Genomic DNA, 23795 nt, shown 5'->3' on the forward strand with positions numbered 1-23795 from the left:
AGCCCTTGAATATCCACCTGCTCACAATAACATACTCCTAGCCGGGTATTTGGCTCATGAGTTCTTGACAAGGGCACGTTGTTCGGCGAGGTGTATGATCCAGCTCAAGCCAATGCTCCACCAACTTCTTCAAACAATTCTAGGGAAGCAAAGAATTGAGCCTAGAATAAATGAAGTTTTGTAACATGTTTTATTATATTTAAGTTATTCAAAAAAAAGTGGTGTTTGAAATGTTGGAACATGGCTATAACAATGATTAATAATGACATTAGTTTCTTTTAGTAACTAGTGTTTTTCAATGACGCGCGTTGCGTGAAAGGCATTGGTGTTTTCGACCGACATCATTTTTCAAACGATTCGAGATAAACGATGCGTAACCAGCCATATCCGGCATCGTGGAGTGTATTAAAAAGGGAGCAATTGGACAATTGGATGTTGGGCTAGGTGTTTCTTGGAATGCCCACGGATTGTTTGGGTCAAAACCACGATTATGAGGATTCATTTTTCGTATTGTGGTTGGATGAGAATTTTTTTTAAAAATAAGATAGAGATGATTATAGAAGAGGTGGAGTAGTTGTGGTAAAAAAAAATAGAAGTGTGAGTATAGTGAATAATTTTTTTTAAACACATAGCCGTTGGCCAACGGCTAGCCCAAATGGCTACTTCTCTTGGCCAATGAGATCCCGTCATGTCATCTTGATAGCCCCGTCCAACGCCCGGGCTGAAACTCCCGCCCAAGGGGCCACGCCGAAACCCACGCCACAACCCCCGCCCCCGGGCTGCAAACCCCGCCCAAGGGGCCACACCGAAACCCAAGCCCACCCGGGGTGATGACTTGGGCGTTTGTATCCAACCCACGCCACAACCCCCGCCCCATACCCCATATTTTAATATACCCTAAATTCACTGTTCATTTAGGTTGAAGTGTGAGTATTTATAGTGAATAAATTTTTTTAAAACACATAGCCGTCGGCCAACGGCTAGCCCAAACGGCTACTTGTCTTGGCCAATGAGATCCCGTCATGTCATCTTGATAGCCCCGTCCAACGCCCGGACTGAAACTCCCGCCCAAGGGGCCACGCCGAAACCCAAGCCCACCCGGGGTGGTGACTTGGGCGTTTGTACCCAACCCTCGCCACAACCCCCCCCCCCCCCCCCGGGCTGAGCCCAAGGGGCCACGCCGAAACCCAAGCTCACCCGAGGTGATAACTTGGGTTTTTGTACCCAACCCACGCCACAACCCCGCCTCATACCCCATATTTTAATATACCCTAAATTCACTATTCATTTAGTTTGAATTTTATTATGAACTAGTAAATTACAACTACAGGGACTTTTTGTGTAATAAATAAAACTTAAAAACTAACTTCAGTTAAAAAAAATTAACGGAAGTTCTTTGAGTACCAACATATTGATAGGTAAAATTATTATATACCAATTCTGTAGGTTGGATTATTATTTACCAACTGGTTAAAGGTTAGTTTATTAAATACCAATTTTCCAATACTAAAAACGTCGTATCTTAAAAAAAAAAAAAAAAACTCATGTATAGTCGGGTTGAAAAATCTACCAAATAATAAAAAAAAATTATATCCTTTAAAACCTCGCGTTTTACTTGAGTTGAATAAACATAATTTTGAATACCAAATAATAAAAAAAAAGTTATGTTTTTAAATAATTAGGATAACATTTAATATTAAATTATTATTTATATATTTAATATAAGATAAGTAGATAAGAGGGGTATTTGTTTTAAAAGTATATTAAATTAACAATTTAGATTTGAGGATAATATTTTATTAAAGTATGATAAGATTTAACATTAATTTATTATATATTTATTTATTTAGATAAATATAAATTTAAGAATATCTTCAATGAATGACATGTGTTCAAAAGTTGGTTTCTTTTATTATAGTAGTTAGATATTTTTGGAAATTTAAATAGACTAGTTGATTTTTCACCCGCGCGTTGCGGCGGGGACCTAATGTCTGGAAAACGCGTGTTGGCAATGGCAAGTAGATACCGAATATCAAAATACATAAATAAAAATGACGTGGTAACGATAGTCACTCCGTCCTAAAAAAGCGATTTTAAATAATCTAATATATAATAATAGGACTCACACGTCCTACACGTTAGAAATTCGGTTGTTTTCAGTTTAGTTATTACGGTGCTAACATGTTAAAATATGGATGAGGCCGGTACCAGTAACGACATCAAAAGTACCGATCCGGAAAATCATCGAAATTAGGTACCGGCACCGAAAATGCTCGGTATGATACGGTATATTATGGTGTTTGAAGGTAAAAATCAGTAAATACATGTATGGTGCTAGACCGGTGTCGAACCGAAAGTAACGATTCTGAAAATGCCAAAAGGTGGGTACCAAATTGGTACCAAAAATGATTGGTATAGTAAATTTGGTACCGATATGATACCGGTTTGATTACAGGATTTGATACGATTTGCTCATCAATAATCTAAATATCCTAGTTAATTTTAAATGCTACAATTCATTCATTATAGAAAAAGACAAAAAAGAAAACAAAATAAGTTGTTGTGTATATAAAACCTAATTAAAACGAAATACAGTTTACTTACAGTGTGTATGAAAAGTAATCTAAACGGTGCAATTACTTGCGTTGTTACGTTGCTACAGGATTTGATGAGCTCAGTACCAACCGGTACCGAAAATACCGTTACCGAAAATCTCCAAAAGTGAGTACCGGTACCGAATATACCTGGTACGGTACGGTTTGGTACCGGTATTTGAGGGTAAAAACCGGTGAATACCGGTGCCGAACCGATAACGAAAATGTCAAAAGTCGGTACCGATTCGGTACCGAAAATATACCCGATTTGATAAATTTGATACCGGTATCCAATACGATTTGCTTATCCCGTTGGTTGATGATGTTACTATTCATTGTGTTTGAATTTTAATATATAGAGAATGAATGAATGAATGAATGAATCTCAAGTGATTTCATATATGAATGTCAAGTGATTTTGGTTTTGATAATTTCATTAGTTTCTTTTAGTTCAAATAAAAAGCAATGATATTGATAATGGAACTAGTAATTTTTTTAAACCTATCAAAGAATGACGTTAAGTTATAAATTAAGTAATAATCACAGAGTTAAAGTTTTTAATTTTCTTGAATAAAGTAATTGTTCAATATCGTATATAAGCTGTATTTTTTAGTAATTAAAGTAGAAGTGTTTATAAATTGTGAAATCATTGCAACCGTTGAAAGATGTTTTTCAACAATGAAGAATGTGAAGACCGATTTACGTAATCGGATTGACAATGAGAACTTAAGTGATAGTTGTATATGTTATATAGAGAAAGAGTTGTTTAAGAAAGTAGGTTCAGATGATGTTTTGGATAGATTTCAAAAAATGAAAACGCGTAGGGCGACGACGTTTTAATTATGTTTATAACAAGGTTTGACATGTTTTGATGATTATATAAATTTAGTTTGATGTTCTTTTGTTTTACATGACCCGACCCGACTCGAACCGACCCGATACGAACCAATTTTTTTACTTATATACCTTGGGGCCTAAAATTTTTAAAAATATTCCGCACTCCTATGAAAAAATTCCTGGGTCCGCCACTGATTGTAGAAGAGGATATCTATATGTATCAATAGTTAGTGTTTTTTTTTTTTTCATTTTTGTATTTTTGAAACTTGATTACAACGAATTTCAAGCTCAAAATTATAAATTTATGTGGTCTTTGTTTAAGAAAAAATTCCATCAAACTGATTCCAATTCCATTTGCAAAATTGATGAAATGTTATTATTGTTGCAATTTACAAATTTTATTGCATCTTTTATTATATCGTATCATAGCATATATTGCATCATAAACTATAATATTAGATCGTATCCTATCATATCATATTACATTAAATTATATCGTATCCTATTATTTCATATCACATTAGATTACATTAAATGATACCACAACATTTTACATACCACAAGATAATATTCAATTAACAACCACTATTGTTTATTGACATAGTGTTTGGGCTTGGAATACACTCCAATTAGACATCCATTTTTCGTGATTTTGACATAGGGGTTTTCGTGTAGTGATTTTGTTATTTGTTTTATGTTGTAGTAATAAAGGTGGTTTACATTTTTCAGTCCCCAAAGTTCGTTTGTTTTACTTTTGACTCTAAGTTTTGCCTTTTTTTGGCCTTGTAGTTAAAGATTTGTCGGTATAAACTCGAGTTTATTTATATTTTATACGCTCACAGTATAAGTTTGTGTCTGTCTTTGCCTACTTTTTACGTCACCTGGCGATATTAATTTGCCTGTTTAGTACAGTTTTACGACCCCACGCCCGCAACACAGGATTATACACTGGTTACATTACAAATAAAGTGCCATATAATATGTTACACATATCAATATTTTATATGGAATTTATTCACAACTAATGAAGTAGGAATTTATACTAAGCACGTTCCAAAATTAAACTATATCATAGCTTAACAATCAGGACCCAGAAGATCATGGGTATTACTTAAACATGAAATACGGCTAGTTATAATGAGAAAACCCATTCCAGATGAAAAAACCCAGGAAACTCTCACATGTGGCTAGGATTGATCCACGTTTGATATTGATTTGATAGGAGACAAAGGCATTTTCGTCATTTTCTTTTAACCTTTTGATTGTATGAAATGTGTAAGTCTGTACACACGCAGACTTTTCTTCTTCTTTTCATCTTTCTCACATTTAATACCTTTGTACTTGTATAATCTCTCACCTCTCTCACATATCTTCTCTTTTGTTTTATTACATATCCATAGGCTCCATATCTCACATCTCATTTATCCCAACCAGAGAAGGGGAGTGAAAGAAAGAAACCATACTCACCATTAAAGAGTTTTTGCATTTAACATGGCTGATTTGAACAGCCAACAACCTCGGACTGTTGCCGGTGGTACGGGGACACTCAATTATCATCCGGGTTCTCCATTAAATGTTGTCCCACATAATCTTTTACCTGATTTTGCATTTAATGAAGATGAAGATGCATTGGGTGAGAGTAGAGTTGTTGAAGATCCTGAACCTATTTCTTCAAAGTTTCCAGGTGAGTGATATTTTTTTTCAGTTTTATTAAATGTACAGCTTTAAATGCATATGAGTAGTTGTGTAAATTAAGGTTTTCTTGTTTAGATTTTCATTGGATTCTTCTTGATTTTTTTTTTTTTTGTATTTTTTTTTTTATGTGTAACCTCAGTTCTGAATCAAAATGACACAAATGGTGATGAGGATGGTGTTCAGAATTGTACTTTTACACAGCTGCTATCCACATGTCATTGTTTATGTGAAACCATGAATTTTTTTCTATAGGGTTATTGTAACACCCCTAGTTTTAATGTTTGTAGTTTGTTATTATTATTATTATTATTATTATTATTATTATTATTATTATTATTATTATTATTATTATTATTATTATTATTATTATTATTATTATTATTATTATTATTAGAGGAGGAAAAAAAACAGATGATGTGTTGGTTAGTTTGGTTGAAAATGTGGTAAACTTGTAGAAGGTAAAAACATGTGTAACCATTTTTATTTTTTATTTTTATGAAACAAGCTTTTATATTTTGTAGAAGGTAAAAACATGTGGTTACACTTGTATTAATTTTTTATATTTTTTGGAAGGGAAAACATTTGAGATTACATTTCTGGATTACATAAAAAAAATGCACCAGCATCTACACTTTTTGATGAGATCAAAAAAATGTACCACCATGTTTTGTTTGCATTTTAGGAAAACGTGTTAAACTTATATTGAGAATACAGTAAAATGCATCAGTTTGTTAGGTATCATGTTACAAGTAAAATTTTTTTAATCTATACGTGTTAAAATTTATCAAACAATACCTTTTTTGTAGGTATTCATGCGGGCGAGGAATTTTATGTTCACCACACACCCAATGGCACTAGAATGTGGTGTTCTAATGTTCATATTGTTTTAAAGCCTGTTGTTGGTTGTGTATATGAAACGTGGAAGGACCGCCGCCGCCATAGTGAAGTAGAAAAGGGTTTTTGTAGGTGGTTGGAGATGGTGGTGAAGGTGCATGTTACATTTTTTGATCATGTAAAAAGTGGGTTTTGTTGTTGTTACACATCTACCTATCATGTTACAGAAACAAAGTGTTATTTGTTACAGATGTTTACAGAAATAATGTGTTACATAAAGTGGTTTTTGTTATTGTACACATGGTATGTTTTCATATTTATGTAATGTATTACATGTTACATTTTTGTGTATAACATTTCTATGTTACATTTTCATGTTTATGTAACATTTACATGTTTTTATGTTTACGTTTTTTATGAAGTTTCAAGAAAGAGACTGTTACATTTTTTAATACCTAAAAAGATGTAACATACAATCAATGTTACATGACTAAATAAAAGTATTTTTAATATACAAAATAGTGAAAGATGAGAGAGAAAATGAAGAAAGATAATGGATTTGATGGATTTTTTGCAGGTCGCATGTTTCCAAGTGAGGTACATGTTTTTACTTTTTAGCTCTATAGGTAGGTTGACTTTTTAGATTAAAAAGTGTTGTACTTTTTACCTTTATTCAAGTACACACAACTTATATAATATTTGTTTACATAAAACTAATTAGTGACATTTAGTTCTTACTAAATTATACAGTAACAATCAAAACAATAAATCAAAAAACATAAATTAACAAATATGTTACAAGAGCCCCATGTTACTGCAATTTTACCCCCTGGGGTTAGGGGTCATTGGCACCCTTACCCTCCCCCCCCCCCCCTTAAGGAAATAATTGCAATTTTACCCCGCACCGTTTGCTGTTATGTCGCAATATTACCCCCCGGCTTCAATTTTGTTGAGTGGTCTATTGACTTGGGGGTGAAATGACTATTTTACTCTTTCATTTTACCCCTAACGTTTGCTGTTATGTCGCAAGTTTACCCCCTGGCATCAAATATGTTGGCTGATCTGTTGACTTGGGGTAAATTACTAAAATGCCCTTTCTTATTACCCCTATACTTTGTGTTTCTAAGCAAAATTACCCTCTGCAACTTCCAAAACCTTTCCCGCCACCATCCATATTCGATTCCACAACCATATAAATAGGCTTGTAACAGAATTCAAGCCACTCAGCCACCGTTGACCACCCTTCGCTACTGTCACATCGCCATGAACCTGGCTGAAGCCCACACACGCTCTTGTCCGAACCCCATACACATCCAGAACCAGGTTCACATGTCCAACTAGGCTCATTGTCAGCAAAAATCATAACCATTGTGTGTATGGCATCAAGTGTCCATGCCATACACTGTCAGTTAAATAGGCTTGTAACAGAATTCAATTCAAATTCATTTAAATATTCGATTGCAGTTAAATAGGCTTGTAACCATGAAGAACCTTCAGCTTAAGGCCTTCTGTAATGGTTTCATCCAGGCCTTCTTAATTATGGTTGTAATGTTGAAATTTAGAAATGACAAATCTTGGTTTCCTTTGTTTCTTAGTATTGAGCCATAAGCATTTATACAAGCATGTTTGACTTTCATAAGTCAAATTGCACATACACCTATTGACCCATATGCATTTATACAAACTTGTTTAACTTTCATAAGCCAAACTTCACATACACCTATTGAACTATATGCATTGTACAAACCTGTTTGATTAGTAAAAGCCAAGCTGCACATCCACATTACCCATATGCATAGAACAATCCTATTTGACTTTCATAAGTCAAACTGTATATCCATATTACCCATATGCATTTGTAGAAGCCTGTTTGACTTTCATAATACACTTATTGACCCATATGCAATTGTACAAGCCTGTTTGACTTTCATAAGTCAAACTGCACATACACCTATTGTCAATTGACCCATATGTATTGTACAAGCCTATTTAACTAGTAGAAGTCAAGTTGCACATCCACACTACCCATATACATAAAACAATCCATTTTGACTTTCAAAGTCAAACTTCACATCCAAATTACCCACATTAACAGTCAATCTTCATATACCCAAATATAACCTGTACAATCATAGATCCAAATATAACCCACATTAACAGTCGGTCTATGATCAAGCATACCAAAAGATCCTAATATATAACCCACATTAACAGTCAACTACACTACATATTAACCCAAAACATCCTAATATAATAGAGTTTAAGTAAACTACACAACCATTTCCTGCTGCGGGTGAAACTGGAAGTGTAGGAAAGGGCGGCCCCGCATTTTCACCACCACGGAGACCACAATCGATCGGACTGAAAAACAAATCCTCATGTCCACTACAAACACGGAAAGATGGATGTTTCAATAACCCCCTGTTTTTAACTTGTTCACAAAGATCGATGTTTATACCTGACAGCAGAGACAAAAAGGAGGATCGGTTGTTGTCGCCGGAAACCAGGTGCATCGGCGGAGGTGTGGTCGCCATTGTGATCGCCGGAGGTGGAGGTGGAAGGACCGGGTTCTCCGATTCACTCATGGTTAAGTGGAAGCCGGTGGTGGAGGTGAAGGCCGGTGGTGGAGGTGGAAGCCGGTGGGGGAGTTGGAAGCCGGTGGTGGAGGTGGAAGCCGGTGGTGGATGGATCGCCGGAGGTGGAGGTGGAAGAAGGAGTGGAAGTGAAGAAGCTTAGGGGGTAAGATTGTGATATAATGTTGAGTTTAAGGGTTATTATAATATATAAGGTACTAATTAACGTGAATTACCTATTTACCCTTTGACCCTCCCATGCTTTTATTAACCGGTCAACAAATTTGAGCTTAGGGGGTAATGTTGCGACATAACAGCAAACAATGGTGGGGGGTAAAATTGCAATTATTTCCTTAGGGGGGTAAGGGTGCCAATGACCCCTAACCCCAGAGGGTAAAATTGCTGTTTACTCTTTAGTTATTTAAAGAAGTAGAAATACATATATCTCCAAGAAAATGTCACATACCATACCATAGAATTTATAGATTTAGGTATTAGTTTTTTTGCCTCTTTGTAAGTTGACTTTTTTATGTAAAATGTGTAAACTTTTACCCAAAGCCTTTTAAAAGACTATACAACATCGATTTATCTAACGTTTTTTAATTTATATCCACAAAAATCATTTTTTTCATATGTTACACAAACCGAGTCATATCAACATTAGTTAATTAGGCTTCAATCATTTTTTCATATACTACCCAAACCGATTCATATGTTACAAAAATCATTTTTTTTCATATTTTATCCTACATAGAAATACACATTAATGCTACAACATACACATTTTTTTGTCTCATTTCACATTTGTACATATAAATACAAATAAAGCCCAAAAGTTTTTTTTATATAACCAGGTAATAAGATATATATAATTATAGCACCATACATAAAACAAAACATTTCCACAATGTTACAAAGAAATCCGTAAACACAAACTATACAAATTAATGTAATAATAATTTGAGATTAAATACTTATTAGTTTCCCTTTATCACTTTTTTCCAATTTGGTGGTAGATGTCTTTTCCCCTGCATTTCAATTAAAAAAACATCAACATTCCTCGCAATACGAAACGTTTTTGAAGATGGGGAACACCCAAGCAAAAAAAAGGTTTGAATGTATAAACACATGTGGTCATTTTTATCTGTTTTGTTGCTTATCTTCACTATCTACAAGCACGAGGATTAATAACAAGTTACACTTTTTTCTAGGGATCCAACGATGTAAAGTATTCATGTACAATGTACATTTTTTTGGATTATCTCAAAATGCAACACACATACATTTTTTTATACGAATCAAATATGAATGTAACTTTTTTATGTAAAAAGGAATTCAACAAAAAAACCAAAGAACAAAAAATGTAACTTTTGTTTTGTTTTAAAACCAACATGTAACCTTTTTTTTTTATATTTTCCCCTTTAAATGTAATTTCTTTATTATACATTTTGTTGAAATATGCGACATAAAAAAAGTAACATTTTTTCCAATAGAACACAAATGTAACCAACCATGTAACATTATTAAAAACCAAAACCCCTAAAAACAAAACCAAAAGACATTTGTTCATCATAATTATTTGTATAAAACAAAACAAAACCAACCTACAACCTTTCTGATTAAATTTGTTTAAAATATAAAGTTTTCTTAGTTGGAAAGTTTTTTTGGGGTAACAAGTATTGTTTTTACAAGAATATAGTTAACACCTTTAAATCCTAAAAACATCTGTTATTCAACTTTAATAAGTATAAAAAAAACCCTTACATATTTGTTATTCAATTGTAATAACTATAAAAACCCAAAAAATCACAAAACCCCATTTTCTCCCCCCCCCCCTACCGAACCTGTATAGCTAAAAGAAAGTTGATAATTTTTGTCAACTAAGAACCGACGCACCTGAGATTCTCTCGTTTTTAGGCGGTATATCTCCGTAGGTTTTTAGGCGGTATATCTCCGGTGTCGATAGTTGAAATTCCTCGGTGATTGTTCTCCGGCGGTATATCTCCGTCGTCTAGTGATTGTTGATTTTCTCCGGCGATTTTGAATATATTAGGCGATTTTTCTCCGGTGATTTTGGGTATACATGAACAGGTCTGGTGATTTAGGTTAGATGAAGAAGGGTTGATGAAGACTTTGGAAGAGAGAGAATGTATATTTTGTTTTTGAAGTTTTGAAAATAATGAAGAGTGATGTGTAGTAAGTGTAATGATGTGCCGATGTGATTGTTCTTACACCTGGTAGACTTTTGTCTCTTTGTAAGAGATTGTATTAATGTTTCCTATACTACCCTTAACGTATAGCAAATGAAATAAAAAATATAGAAAAAGGGAAACAAAAGCAACTAAATGCTCAAAATCAATCTCAGACATCTATTAACTATGATCAATGGTTATTAATGGGTTTTCAGGGTTTATTCAACTCAAGTGGGTTTTCAATTTATCCTTGCCCCCCATGAAATACACTGAATCAAAACACTTATGGACTTAACTTAAGTATATCATAGACTCGACTACAGGATACTTCTAAGGAGGATATTCCTTTAGAAGAATGATATGTAGACTGTAGTGACCTGCTATGATTTTGTTTACGTATATTGATAATGATTACTTTGTTTAGCATAATAGTTCATATATGTTTGTTTGCTACTGTCACACCCCCAAAATCCACCCGCGGACAACCACCGCTTGGGAGCGTGACATGACCAGGATCAAGCCATCAATCATATTGAACATAGCATATAATAATCAAAGTAGTTCGTAAAACCCAATTCAATACAATTGATGTTCAAAACAAACATAGTTTAAGTAGCGGAAGCATAATATAAAAACCCAATGTATGTAATAAGTGCAAGTGTTATAAAGTTTAACAAAACATCCACGATCTATGCTCCACAACGACCTGCTCCTCCCTGTGCAAGCTCCATGTATCTAATGACCTGCAAGGCATGCAGCAGAGAGTCAACAACTAGTTGAGCGAGTTCACAGTTAATAGTTCAGGTATTGTAATAGTATATTAAGCCTTGTGTTCGTTCATTAAGTCATGTATCGTAATAGTTCGTATCGCAGCCCTCCTAGGCATGTATGCGAAGATTAGGGAAAGTTCTCAAGTATTCTAGACTAGGTATATTTGTATCGCGGCCACCCGGCACCTGTGCGAAGTTTAGCGTATAGTTCGCAGCCTTCCCAGGCATGTGTGCGAAGATTAGTCATATTATCGCAGCCAACCCTAGCATGTGTGCGAAGATCAGTCATATTATCGCAGCCAACCCCGGCGTGTGTGCGAAGATCAGTTCTATAAGTATCACTAGTGTAGTAGCATCGTATCAATAACCATCCTCACCCGAGGATCATATCATTAATTTCCATTATCTAGGTAAGTACAAGTAAATAATCAATCCCATTCCCACCCTGGGAACCCCATGCCTTGGCTGTGTGAACTCACCTTGGTTTGCTCGGTATGCTATGTTATGTGTTCACAAGTAATCAGTCAAGTCCTATTGCATGCACGTGTAATAAATCAGTTCATGTTCGTAATGATACGCATGCAATCTATGTCATAATATGTGCTTAAGCAATTATCACGTATCACGTAAGCAGATAAACAAAGTCGTGCAATTCATGTTTCATGTAAAGGCTTTCCTTCAATTTATTCGAACAATATTAACCATTAACATGTCTAACGGCGTTTAACAGGTTTAACGAGGTTCCACACTTGACAAGATTTACGCACTTAGCATAGAGAACATACGTAACAGAATCATTCAGAATTAATCAGAGTTATCATACACACATAACATACTGACATGTTTAATAGTTACATGATTAACGGAGTTTCATGCATAACTTAACAGAATTAATAACTAACAGAGTTATTAATTAACAGGGTTATCAATTGGGCCGAAAACACTTTAAAACTCAGGCTATGCATAACAACCTTAAAAGTCGGATAATAAATATCATACAAAAAGAACTCGGACCCCTTATATATGTTATGAAGTTCGGACATAATTTCATGCATAAAAACTCGGACAACAGGGAACAGGGGCCAAAAAGTCGGACAAGGGGAGGGGAGGGGTTGAAACTCGGATCGAGGGGGTGGGGGGTCACAAGGTCGGACATGGGGGTGGTGGGGTTAAAACTCGGACAAGGGCTTGAAGCCCAAAACTCGGACAGCAAGTGCAAAGGTCGGACAGAGGGTGGGGGTTTCCTTACCCTAAAACTCGGACACCCCCTCCACTCAATTAAATTCGGACCAACACCCCTATGAAACTCGGACTACCTATCCCCTATCATAAAGGTCGGACAACAAGCACATATTAAAAGTCGGACCATTTTGCTTCATTAAAAAGGTCGGATCAACTATACAACATAATATTCGGACTCCCTTAGTGTTATAAACTCGGACCTCTTTCTAGGGTTAAAGATCGGACAAGGTTCCATCATCACAAAACTCAGACAAAGAAATCAATCACACATACGAATGTTCCAGTTCCTTGCGATTGTATCAGTTATGTTATCACGTTCTTACGATTAAGAAAACCCTAATTCATATCTGTATAGCAGTAATCAAATCAACAGTTAACATTTCTTACATATCATGATTCTACATTATCAGGCAATCGATTGTACGACTAATCACATCATAATCACAATAATCAGAATCAAATTAACAATTACAGAACTTAGCATGTGAAGAACTAGGGTTTACAAGAATTCACAAGAATCAAGAATTGCTAACAATCAAACAATCAATAAACAATTACCTTGAATTGATTCTAGTTAGAGTATGGAAATCAAGAGTGATGAATAGCTTGTGCCTAGGATGAAGATGATGATGATTGCCAGAGAATCAGAGAATGAAAGTACGTGCTTTGTTTTGTGTAATGATTAGTGAAAAGGGATTAGGGTTAAGTATGATTTAATTTTCACTAATTACTCTATACATCCTGAATTATTATATTTTACATATTACAGGCACAAGATGTATATTTCACAGTTTCATCACCACTTTCAATTATTTGTCAAATCTTTCAAAATTAACACATAACCATGCACAATCACACAATACACTTCATTGTATCAAAACGTTACAGTTCCACAACAAATTAAATGTGCAAATAAACCACTAAACAAACAATGAACGTGCAATAAATGCGAAAATAGAATCTTGGAAACTCGAGTTTTCACAGCTACCATTGCTCATATTTAGAGCTGACAGCTGCGGATAGAAAATCTTCGTAGCGGTAATGTTTTATAAAAAAAAGGTAACGAAATCAAAAAAAGGTCAAAAAATGTTAATTTTTTCCAAAATTTACACTATCGCCGGAGCGCCAAGCGGTAGTGGAGGCTACCCCTTCCTCTAAGATATGTCTGCCCCTGAGAGCTGACGATGAGAGCTGACGACGAGGGTCACCCAGTAGGCTCTCTCATCGGGGCAGTTGTTTAGCAACAAGTATGTTGGGCTTGGGCCCTATATGACACTCCTTATCACCGAGCCCGGATTTGGTCAAAGAGAAAAGATTTCCCTGTGTCTCCACCCGATGCTTTTCTGGCACTGTTCCGACGAGAGGAGATGTGACTTCACGGTCGCATTAAATGGCCTGAGCGGAGGCGTCGAAGAAGGCAAGCATGGGCAGCTATGTGGAGAAGGTATGCATTAAATGAGAATTGAATCATTACTCCTTGCTTGCTGGAGGACATCTTCCTACCTTTGATCGGACATTCCTATTGTCCGGCGAAATGTCCAATGGTCCGTAGCAGCTGGCAGTCCATCTCGAAGACTGGGTTTCCCTTGTTATAAGCAAGGGCAAAGATCAAGATAAGGTAAGTGGAAAGGAACCCAAAAAAGACACTGAGAGAAACTCTCAAAACATATTGAATTTGAACATTCAATTCTAAGATCCACACCAACATTTTGAGAGAAACTCACGCCGGAGCTTGGTCATAGATCCCCCCTGGGCCCTCCGTGCCGAGGCTAACAGTGTTCTTTTTTGTAAGATCATTCCGGCAAAGTGAAGAACGTCAGCTCACCCTTGTCATGTCTGGTTCAGTACCATTTACACTGGGATTCAACAAGAGCTATCGTTTAGATGGTTAGGCTATCTTGTTTCTCTTTGTTTTAACAGCCCGGTTTCACTCTTACATATCCAGGGTACATGGATCGTATATTGTTTGTACTCATATTTTTTTGGAACGACAAAGAATCTATGTGTAAACTCACCATGCTCGGGGCTATGTCCAAGATCGACTTCTCGACCATCATGAGATAGTGCCCCCTGATGTGTGGGAATTGGATGGAATCCGAAAAACCCTCGCCTCTCGTTAGATTTAAACCCAGCATTAAAGCCCCAATTCGTCCCTACACCTGGATGTTCATTGAAAATGGCCCAAACGGAAATTGAACATGCGTCTCCACTAGGAAGGGCAGGCCTTTTGACCTCTATAATCATATATCCTTTAAGTTTAGTAAGTATTTTCTGGTCAATGCCCTTTTATCCACAAATCTAAATATTAATAAAAGACTCCAATTAATGTCAGATAGTAATCTCTCTTTCAACCTCACAATTCTACTTTTAATTTATTTAAAAATGATTTTGTTATCATTATTATTATTATTATTATTATTATTATTATTATTATTATTATTATTATTATTATTATTACTATTTACTATAAGTTATCTCAATTTTAATTTTTATGATCTCTTCGTCTAACTTTAATTAATATTATATATTAAAACATCTTCCTAATATTATAAAATGATATTAGGAAAAATTATGTTTATTTAACCTCTTATAAATAAAACTAATAAAGCTTTTCACTAATTCATTGAAAGTCCTTATGATAAATGAATTTTGATTATGTTTGCTTACTCATTGTCAAGGATGGTTATGTTTGACGAATTTCAATTGTGTGTAATTAATTGAGACTATTACTGATCAAGTATCGTTACATGACCAATTATGATTAATCAATAATATAAAGATTAAGAAACAAGAAATCTTTATAAATATGTTACGAGAAATATACATAATATATAGTGATTAAAAAACAGGATGTTTTAAAACTAAAATCATAAATTAATTTTAACTCTATAGTATTATTACATTTAGAGTTTACGTTTATTAACGGTATTACACATTTTTTATAATAATATAGTTTATATTTCCTCAACCTGTGTGATAAAAATCATGAATTATGAATGTATAAGATTATAATATAATTATATATTCTTTAACCATGTGATAATGATTATATAAAAGTTTATGATTTATATTTTTTATAATTAACCAATGTAATACACGGTTTATAACACCTATAAAGTAAATAAAATATATAGTCAATCAAGATTTTTTTATATTTAACCCGTTTATAACACTTTATGATTGTAATCTATTTACGATCAATCATATATATAAGGTATTTTTATATTTAACCTGTTTATAACACCTTATGATTTTATATTTTACCTGTGGAATAAATTATGGGATGAGTTTAGTTTTTTTAGTTATTAACAATAAAAAATATATAATTTGAAGTTATAAATAGTGGAATCCCTCGCACAATGCGGCAGAAATTTAGCTTCGGTCGGTATGAGGTTGATTTGTTACGATATCATCATTCGGTATAACAACCTAAAGAAAAAACAAAACATGATATGAAAGTGAAACTCATTAATGAAATATGTGCTCTAGCTAATATTAAGATTTAGACATTCTAGCAAATTTATCATGTGTAGCTTTCCATTTCAATTATTCACAATTCAAGTTGTCTAAATTGTAAGTTTTAACTTATGCCTGTATACTGATAAATAGCAATAATTATCTATGATATATTAGCATTTTAAATTGGGTTAATTTATTCTAATTTTCTTCAAATTTCAAAGAAATTGACATTTTCTGATTCTGGGTGGTCTTATAAACAATTTTTTATGGTGTTTATCATCTTTATTTATCTTTATTTATGTGAGATATTTTCTTCATTCAATCCATGTAACATACGAGTTTCACAACGTAGTAAATAATAAATAAATGAACTATAGTAACATGGTTTCTCCAATCACATATTCACAATAACTACAACTTTAGTTTTATCTAAAATAAATAATCACCTATGGTGGAACGGTTCCTCCTATCACACGCTCTCAATAGACTAGCAAACATTGCCTATAAACATGTAAACATGAAACATCTCTCTCGTATTAACATGCTGGTTAATAAACTAGTAGAACGTCCATCGACACGAGTGTTAGTTAGAAAGAGGCATATCTTTGTATTAATCACAACCGCTAACTTATAATCCCAGATGATGGAACATGAATTCGCTACCAATTGGTTGATGTATGACTCGACTATAAGCGCGCTTGATTATTGGAGTCAGAACGTGATTTCTTCTTATCATATTAGGTAGCGATGGAAATTATAAACCGACAAGCCGGCAACATAGCCAATCGACATAACATTACCCAACAATGCCACGAGCCTCGTTTGAAATCAAGTTCTGCTCTTTCTTGGAGTCGCATTGAAACATCTAACTGCCATCGATTTTGATACGCGCTAGGTCAGACATGAAGATATCCCACATCTAAGGCGGTGCAACACTTTCTATACACACATGGTCGGACATGATTGTACGGTGTAACCATTCCATAAATCTTGGGTGGAAACCAAGATACGAGCAGACGAGATGTTTAAAAGACCCAGAATAAGAAACAAATCGAGCACCAAGCTGCTTAACTAATTAAGATACTTGGATATGCATCTGAAGTGAAACCAGCCTTATACCCAAAACAGCGATTCAAGACTCAAAGAGCACCCACGTCATTAGTTTATGAAACATGAGCCAATCTACAAGCATCTTTCAACAATTGCATTAAAATCCAAAAATAGAAAAAGGAAAACATTAAAAAGCTTCAAGTTTATAACCATTTCATCCTTCTTGCACCTCCTTCTTGGCTTCCGACATGCTTGCAGAATTGGGGTTTTTCTGCAAAAAAAAAAAAAAAAAAAAAAAAAAAAAGAACTGAGACAAGACAACCAGAGATTAAAATCAGATATGGTTTCATGGATCAAACCTTGGTCTGGAGGACGGATATGGTAGACCTCAGTATCTGGTCCCCGACAACAGATCTTAACTTCCTAATGAATTCTTCCCGGTTTATGTTTTTGGCCTAAAAAGTCGCAAAATAAAATACGATTGTTTCATGTGCATAAAAGGTAACGACTCAAAATTTTACGTACCCTAAAAGATTCGTAAAAGATTTGCAGTAATCTCATATCATTCGGGGCTACTTTAGGAGAGATGGCTTCAAACAACATAGAAAACGGCATCCAAGGTGATTTAGGCTCCTTAGGTGTGCTCGAACCGACACTTGGAACCTTTTCATGAGGCAGCAAGTTGATAACTTCAGTTTGCGGCTCGCTTTTACCCTGAAGAGTAAACATTAACATAAAGTTAAAAGCTCAACATATAATTGCGAGTATAATGCCATTTTTGTCCTTGAGGTTTGGCCAGTTTTGCGACTTTCGTCCAAAGGTTTGTTGTTTCACATCTGGATCCATAAGCTTTAAAATCTAGTCATTTTCATCCGGCTCGTTAACTCCATCCATATTTCACCGTTAAGGCAGGGGTATTTCCGTCTTTTTTTAACTTAAAGGGTGACTAGATCTTTTTCAGAGGTATTTGATCTTTTCACATAGTGTGAAAACAACCGAACTGCCCTTTAAGTTAGCAAAAAAAAAAAACGAAAATACCTCTGAATTAACAAAGAAAAATGGATGGAGTTAACGAGCCAAATGAAAATGGCAAGATTTCAACCTTTTGGATCCAGATGCAAAAAACAAACCTTTAGACGGAAGTCGCAACACTAGCCAAACCTCAAGGACAAAAATGGCATTTTACTCTGATAGTTAAATCAAAGTTTGTGAATGTTTACAATAGTAAGACAAATGCGTACCATTTTATTACTTGAAGAGGAATCTTGGTTTGAGGGTCCATGTGGATCATGAGTTGTAGTGACTCTTGACATATGAGGCATGCTTTCTTCACCAACTGGATTCCCTGCAATGGCACAATGGGCCTGTCCTTTTAATGGGCCTGTACCTTTGATGGTTGGAGACGTCTTGAAACTGACTACACATTCAGGAAATATGTGTGTGTTCATATTAGAGTTCCAAACGATGTAATTATTTGGATTATGCAGATCATCTACTCCACTGTCGAAGCATTGATCACTTGGAGAGAACTGTGTGGACCCCGCTTGAACCGCTTCCACATTCCCCAAAATCACACGACAGAGCACCATATGCTTTATTCCGTTTTCGTCATCATCACATATCAATGTACTGTATAGCAAGTGCAGAATAATATTAGCTTCTCATGAAACCACACGACTAAAGGGTAGCAATTTCTACCTATATATCGCAAACAGGTCAAACGGGTCGTTCAAAATGTACTTTTAATTCATACAGCCTCAACCACATCCTGTAACAACATTTAGAGCATTGAAAAGGAACAAATGATTGTAGATCAACCCATTGTAACTAGGGCTGTAAACGAACCGAACGAACATGAACAATGTTAAGGGAAATATGTGTTAATGAACACTTAACAAACAAGATTTTATGTTCGTGTTCGTTCATTAAGAAAATAAATGTGTTTGTGTTCGTTTGTTAATTTTAGGTAACGAACGTTCATGGACACAAACTAAGGTTCATAAACACAAATGAAAACAAACGAACACAAAGAAACGATCATGGACAAAATATAATACACTGATACTTATTAAATATTTTAATTTTCGAAAACTGAAAGAATTTAAATAAATGAAAACACTAATGAACTATCAAACACAGACGTAAACGAACACGTTATCGAACGTTCACGAACATAAATGAACAAACACCAACTTTGTTCATGTTTGTTCATTTAACTAAACGAACGAAATTTCTTGTTAGTGTTCGTTCATTTATTAAATGAACGGACACACTTCCTGCTGAACATTCGGTTCGTTTGCAGCCCTAATTGTAACCCACATCAAGAACACTTCTACACAACCAACGAACGAAAAATAAAAAAATCAAGAAACGCAAGACTTATTATTCATACCTAAGATGGTTAGAATTAGACTGAACCGCTGCAAGGTGAATTCCGTAGCCATACGTCCCGAGCTTCGGCCCGTTACGTCCGTAAAACATAACACCAGACAGTGCACCAGCAGCAGCAGCAAACCAACCATATTGCACATTAGCGTTACCACGAAGCTTTTCGGTAATTTCAACCTGTTTCTGAAAGAGCTCAAGTTGTGCTTCCCTAAGACCGCTAGAACATTTCTTGACTTCAAGAAAGTCAACTTTCATGTCAGAACCTAGACCCGCAATAAACATACTTTTAGCGGTTTCCTCAATAGAAAGATCACGAATGTTGTTTGATAATTCCTGTTCAACTTTGACCCGTTTAACGTTTGACTCACCCACACATTCATCAACTTCGTTATTATCTAATCCGTTAAGCTCGATTTCTAACTGCAAATTGACTTCACGGGTATTTGAAGATTCGGCGAGATCTAAATCTTCACGATTACCGTAACAGCTAGAATATAATTCAGGAAAGACGCAAATACCCGCATCGTCAATCCACGCAATCGGCTTCTGCGCACCGGTTTTCAAATCAACCTGAATCATACGTAAAACGTCTAGCATGAAATGGCACCCGTTGTAATCCACTTCAATCGCTGCTCGTTTCAACCGGAAGTCTTCTTTGACAAGTTTAACGACTTCTTGTGAAAAGTCAACCCATTGACCATCTTGAGAGAACAACAAACGTTGTGGAAGGCCACTCTTCATAAAATTTGAGTAGTTTTTCAGAAATTTGTTTTCACATTCATTTGCTCTTTTTCTCTTTCCAAGCTTGTTCAATGGTGGTCTCGAACTTAAAGACTTGTTGGTAGGACCTGCTTTCCTCTTCGGGTCAATGAAAATTCTACGCCCATTCTCCGCCACCTTTACGATCTTTGATGACATTTTTTCTATATGGTTAATCTTATTTACACTAGTAAGTCTAAAAGTTAACTACTTTGTGTTTTGTACATTTTTCAAAACTAGATGCTGAAGAAATTGCCTGTCCTGCAGAATAGCAAAAGAACGATAACGCTTTAACAAATTGAAAAAAAAAATGTAATCAAAATAATCAAAAATCAGCATACCATGTTTTGAGTTCAGCTTCACTTCGTTATTGTGCGACTATCTCCCTGTAATAGCTTGAAGTCGACAAATTTCTAATACTATCATATAGTAATTACAGCTCTATAGAATACCGCACTAAAAACAGAAACGTTTCATCAGATATCTTAGCCAAAAAGAGTAGGTACACAGATTATTTTCATTTTTGTAAAGAGTCCATGCCATATTAACCCTTGCACGATCTCCGCTCAAAAAAGTACATACATAAATTTTTAGTTGAAACACGTTTTACCTTCAAACAAACCAGAACAGTTTTGATTTTTCAAAGAACAAAGTAAATAACTACACATTTTCCGGCAGATCCAAATATATACCTTTGTGAAACATATACCAAATATATTCCCGGCAAATCCGAATTTCAAAACCAAAAACTATAAGCATGCACTCTTTACCACATATAGAAGTATAATGCGTCATCGTAACTCGTAATAAATATCTTTTGTCAAATAACAAATGAAAAAGGCAAATTCGAAATGATCTTGTATCCGATGTACCATAATATTATAAAACATATAGTTATGTTCTCCACAAACCAAAACAAGTAATTTAACAAGCTTCTTATACTTGCATGCTTTTAAGAAGCAATGTATGCATTACATGATCACATATTGCATATCCACATAAACTTTCATAGGTATACTTCTTTAACATTCAAATATTAGAACACTAACTCACGGCAGCAAGAACACTTTTCATTTTGCAAATAACATACGTATAACCATATACAAAAAAATTAAGCTAGAATTCTTTTGAAAATAGAATACTAAATATAACCCCTTTTGAAACAAAAAACCATATATATTCAGGCAAATCCATATATCAAAACAAAAGTTAAATTAAAAATTATAAGCATCTTTATACTACCACATGGAGATGTATAATATGCCGTCGTAAAACTATCTTTTTTTTTCGAATTACAAAAGAAAAGGTAAAGTCGTAAAGATCTTGTATCCGTCGTACCATACCATTCAAAACGGAAGAACAAGTAACTTAACAAGCTTCTTAAACTTTCATGCTTCCATGAAGCAATATATGCATTACTTGATCACATACTGAATATCCACATACACTTTCATAGGAATACTTCTTCACACTCAAATAGTATAACACTAATTCAAGGCAGTTTTAGTATCAATCTCAACCCTTAAAAAAACATACATACACATTTAGTCATGCAGTCCAACCAATTTAGGGATCTTAGTTCTTACCAACAAAGTAGCATCAAGATAAACAGAAACTATAAAAACATCTAAACATGAACAAAATTCCATTTCAAATTCACAAAACCTAATAGCATATATTCAATAAAACTACAAAACAACAAACTTCCGATTCAAACACAAGATACACGAACAAAACATGAAACTAACACCGATCTGCATAGCACAAACCCTAATTCCCAAAATGATACACAGCATCAACTTACCGAGAGAATTAACTATAAATCCTGAAGCAAAATCACCAAAGACAGATAGAAATCGACGAACACGAAGGATCAATCGATCGATGGATAGGTTGTGGATGAAGTCGCCGTCTCTGAAACGGAAAAAAGTGATGAAATTAGGGCAAAAAGAGGGAGAGACGGCGACGATACAGAAACGGTGAGATTGAAGGTGTTCATAGAGGATAGTATTATGTGTGTGTGATTTGTCTTGGGGAAGAAGAAAGGGGAAATAGGTCGGCGAGATTCGAATGGAGGAAATGGTTAGGGTTGAAGATAAGCTTGGAAGTCAAGTAGGAAGGAGTGATATTGTCTCCTTGGTATATATAATAATATAAATATATAAATAATATATTAGTTTTAGGTAATTTAATATTGTGGTTGATTATATTGATTAGAGTAAATGGGTTGAGTTATAATGCAAAGGATTTAAAAATAAGAAGGGTAAGAAGTCACCAGAGAGTGATAAGTGTCCTATGAGAAATTAAATGAAAAGTGTAATTTTATCTACAAGAGTAAAGAGAAGATGCACATGCAAGTCACATGTTATTTCCTCCGAATTTTTAAACGCCCGTAACTTTTTTTATACATCATTTGTTTTTTAAAAAAAATATACCACAAAATCGAGCGTGTTTTTATCTTTAATATGAGTACCATGTTGTTATATTTTTCAAAAAAAAAAATCAAAAACCCAGTTGCATATTACACAATTGACATGATGTAAAACACAATGTAAAGTAGATCAAAAACACAATCAATGACAACAGATTAAGACACAATGGACAACATACTAAAATACAATGACCATAACGTATAACACAATGGCGATAACATATAACACAATAAGTATCAGACTAAATAAAAACACAATTGATGACAACAGATAAAAGACACAATTAATGGCAACAGATAAAAGACACAATGGAGAGCAGATGAAGACACAATGGAAAACAAACTAAAAACACAATACACAACAAACTAAAACACAACGAACAAAGATAACAAAAAAAAAACTGAACAAATTATTAAAACACAATGGACAACATATGAAAACACAATAAATAACATATTAAGCACAATGACCTGAACTAATAACACAATTTATAGAAAACCAATATATGACACAATATATAACACCATCTTCATTGTGTCATATATTGTGTTATAAGTTCTTATAAAAACGCAATCGATAGAACCCAAATTAACATTGTGTTATAGGTTTTGATAATAACACAATGGACATGATGTAAAACACAATGTAAAGTAGATCAAAAACACAATCAATGACAACAGATAAAGACACAATGGACAACATACTAAAACACAATGACCATAATGTATAACACAATGGCGATAACATATAACACAATAAGTATCAGACTAAATAAAAACACAATTGATGACAACAGATAAAAGACACAATTAATGACAACAGATAAAAGGCACAATGGAGAGCGGATGAAGACACAATGGAAAACAAACTAAAAACACAATACACAACAAACTAAAACACCATAAACAAAGATAATAAAAAAATTGAACAAATTATTAAAACACAATGAATAACATATTAAACACAATGA

General features: G+C 34.4%; 1 protein-coding gene across 2 annotated transcripts; it reads right to left on the reverse strand.

The window, feature by feature from the left end:
* Positions 1-17238: 17238 nt before the first annotated feature.
* Positions 17239-22517, reverse strand: LOC110935796 (inactive poly [ADP-ribose] polymerase RCD1). Of its 2 annotated transcripts, none has more exons than XM_022178149.2 (7): positions 22198-22517; positions 20735-20849; positions 19639-20649; positions 18488-18875; positions 17772-17960; positions 17606-17701; positions 17239-17517 (listed from the first exon to the last, which is right to left on the reverse strand). In XM_022178149.2, the coding sequence occupies exons 3-7, from the start codon at positions 20550-20552 to the stop codon at positions 17461-17463; spliced, it is 1644 nt and encodes a 547-aa protein (XP_022033841.1). In that variant the 5' UTR covers positions 20553-20649; positions 20735-20849; positions 22198-22517; the 3' UTR covers positions 17239-17460. The 2 variants fall into 2 exon arrangements, with proteins under 2 accessions (XP_022033841.1, XP_022033840.1); XM_022178148.2 differs by having other exon boundaries at positions 19639-20654.
* Positions 22518-23795: the final 1278 nt, after the last annotated feature.

This window comes from Helianthus annuus, chromosome 2, assembly GCF_002127325.2.
Source record: "Helianthus annuus cultivar XRQ/B chromosome 2, HanXRQr2.0-SUNRISE, whole genome shotgun sequence".
Classification (NCBI taxonomy): Eukaryota; Viridiplantae; Streptophyta; class Magnoliopsida; order Asterales; family Asteraceae; genus Helianthus; species Helianthus annuus.

Excerpts from the sequence above, each read along its gene's own strand:
- LOC110935796 (XM_022178149.2), bottom strand. The coding sequence starts at position 20,552 with ATGTCATCAAAGATCGTAAAGGTGGCGGAGAATGGGCGTAGAATTTTC. Across the intron at positions 18,876-19,638 it reads TCTAATTCTAACCATCTTAG|TACATTGATATGTGATGATG; the intron begins GTATGAATAATA and ends CTTGCTATACAG. Across the intron at positions 17,518-17,605 it reads TATCCGTCCTCCAGACCAAG|AAAAACCCCAATTCTGCAAG; the intron begins GTTTGATCCATG and ends TTTTTTTTGCAG.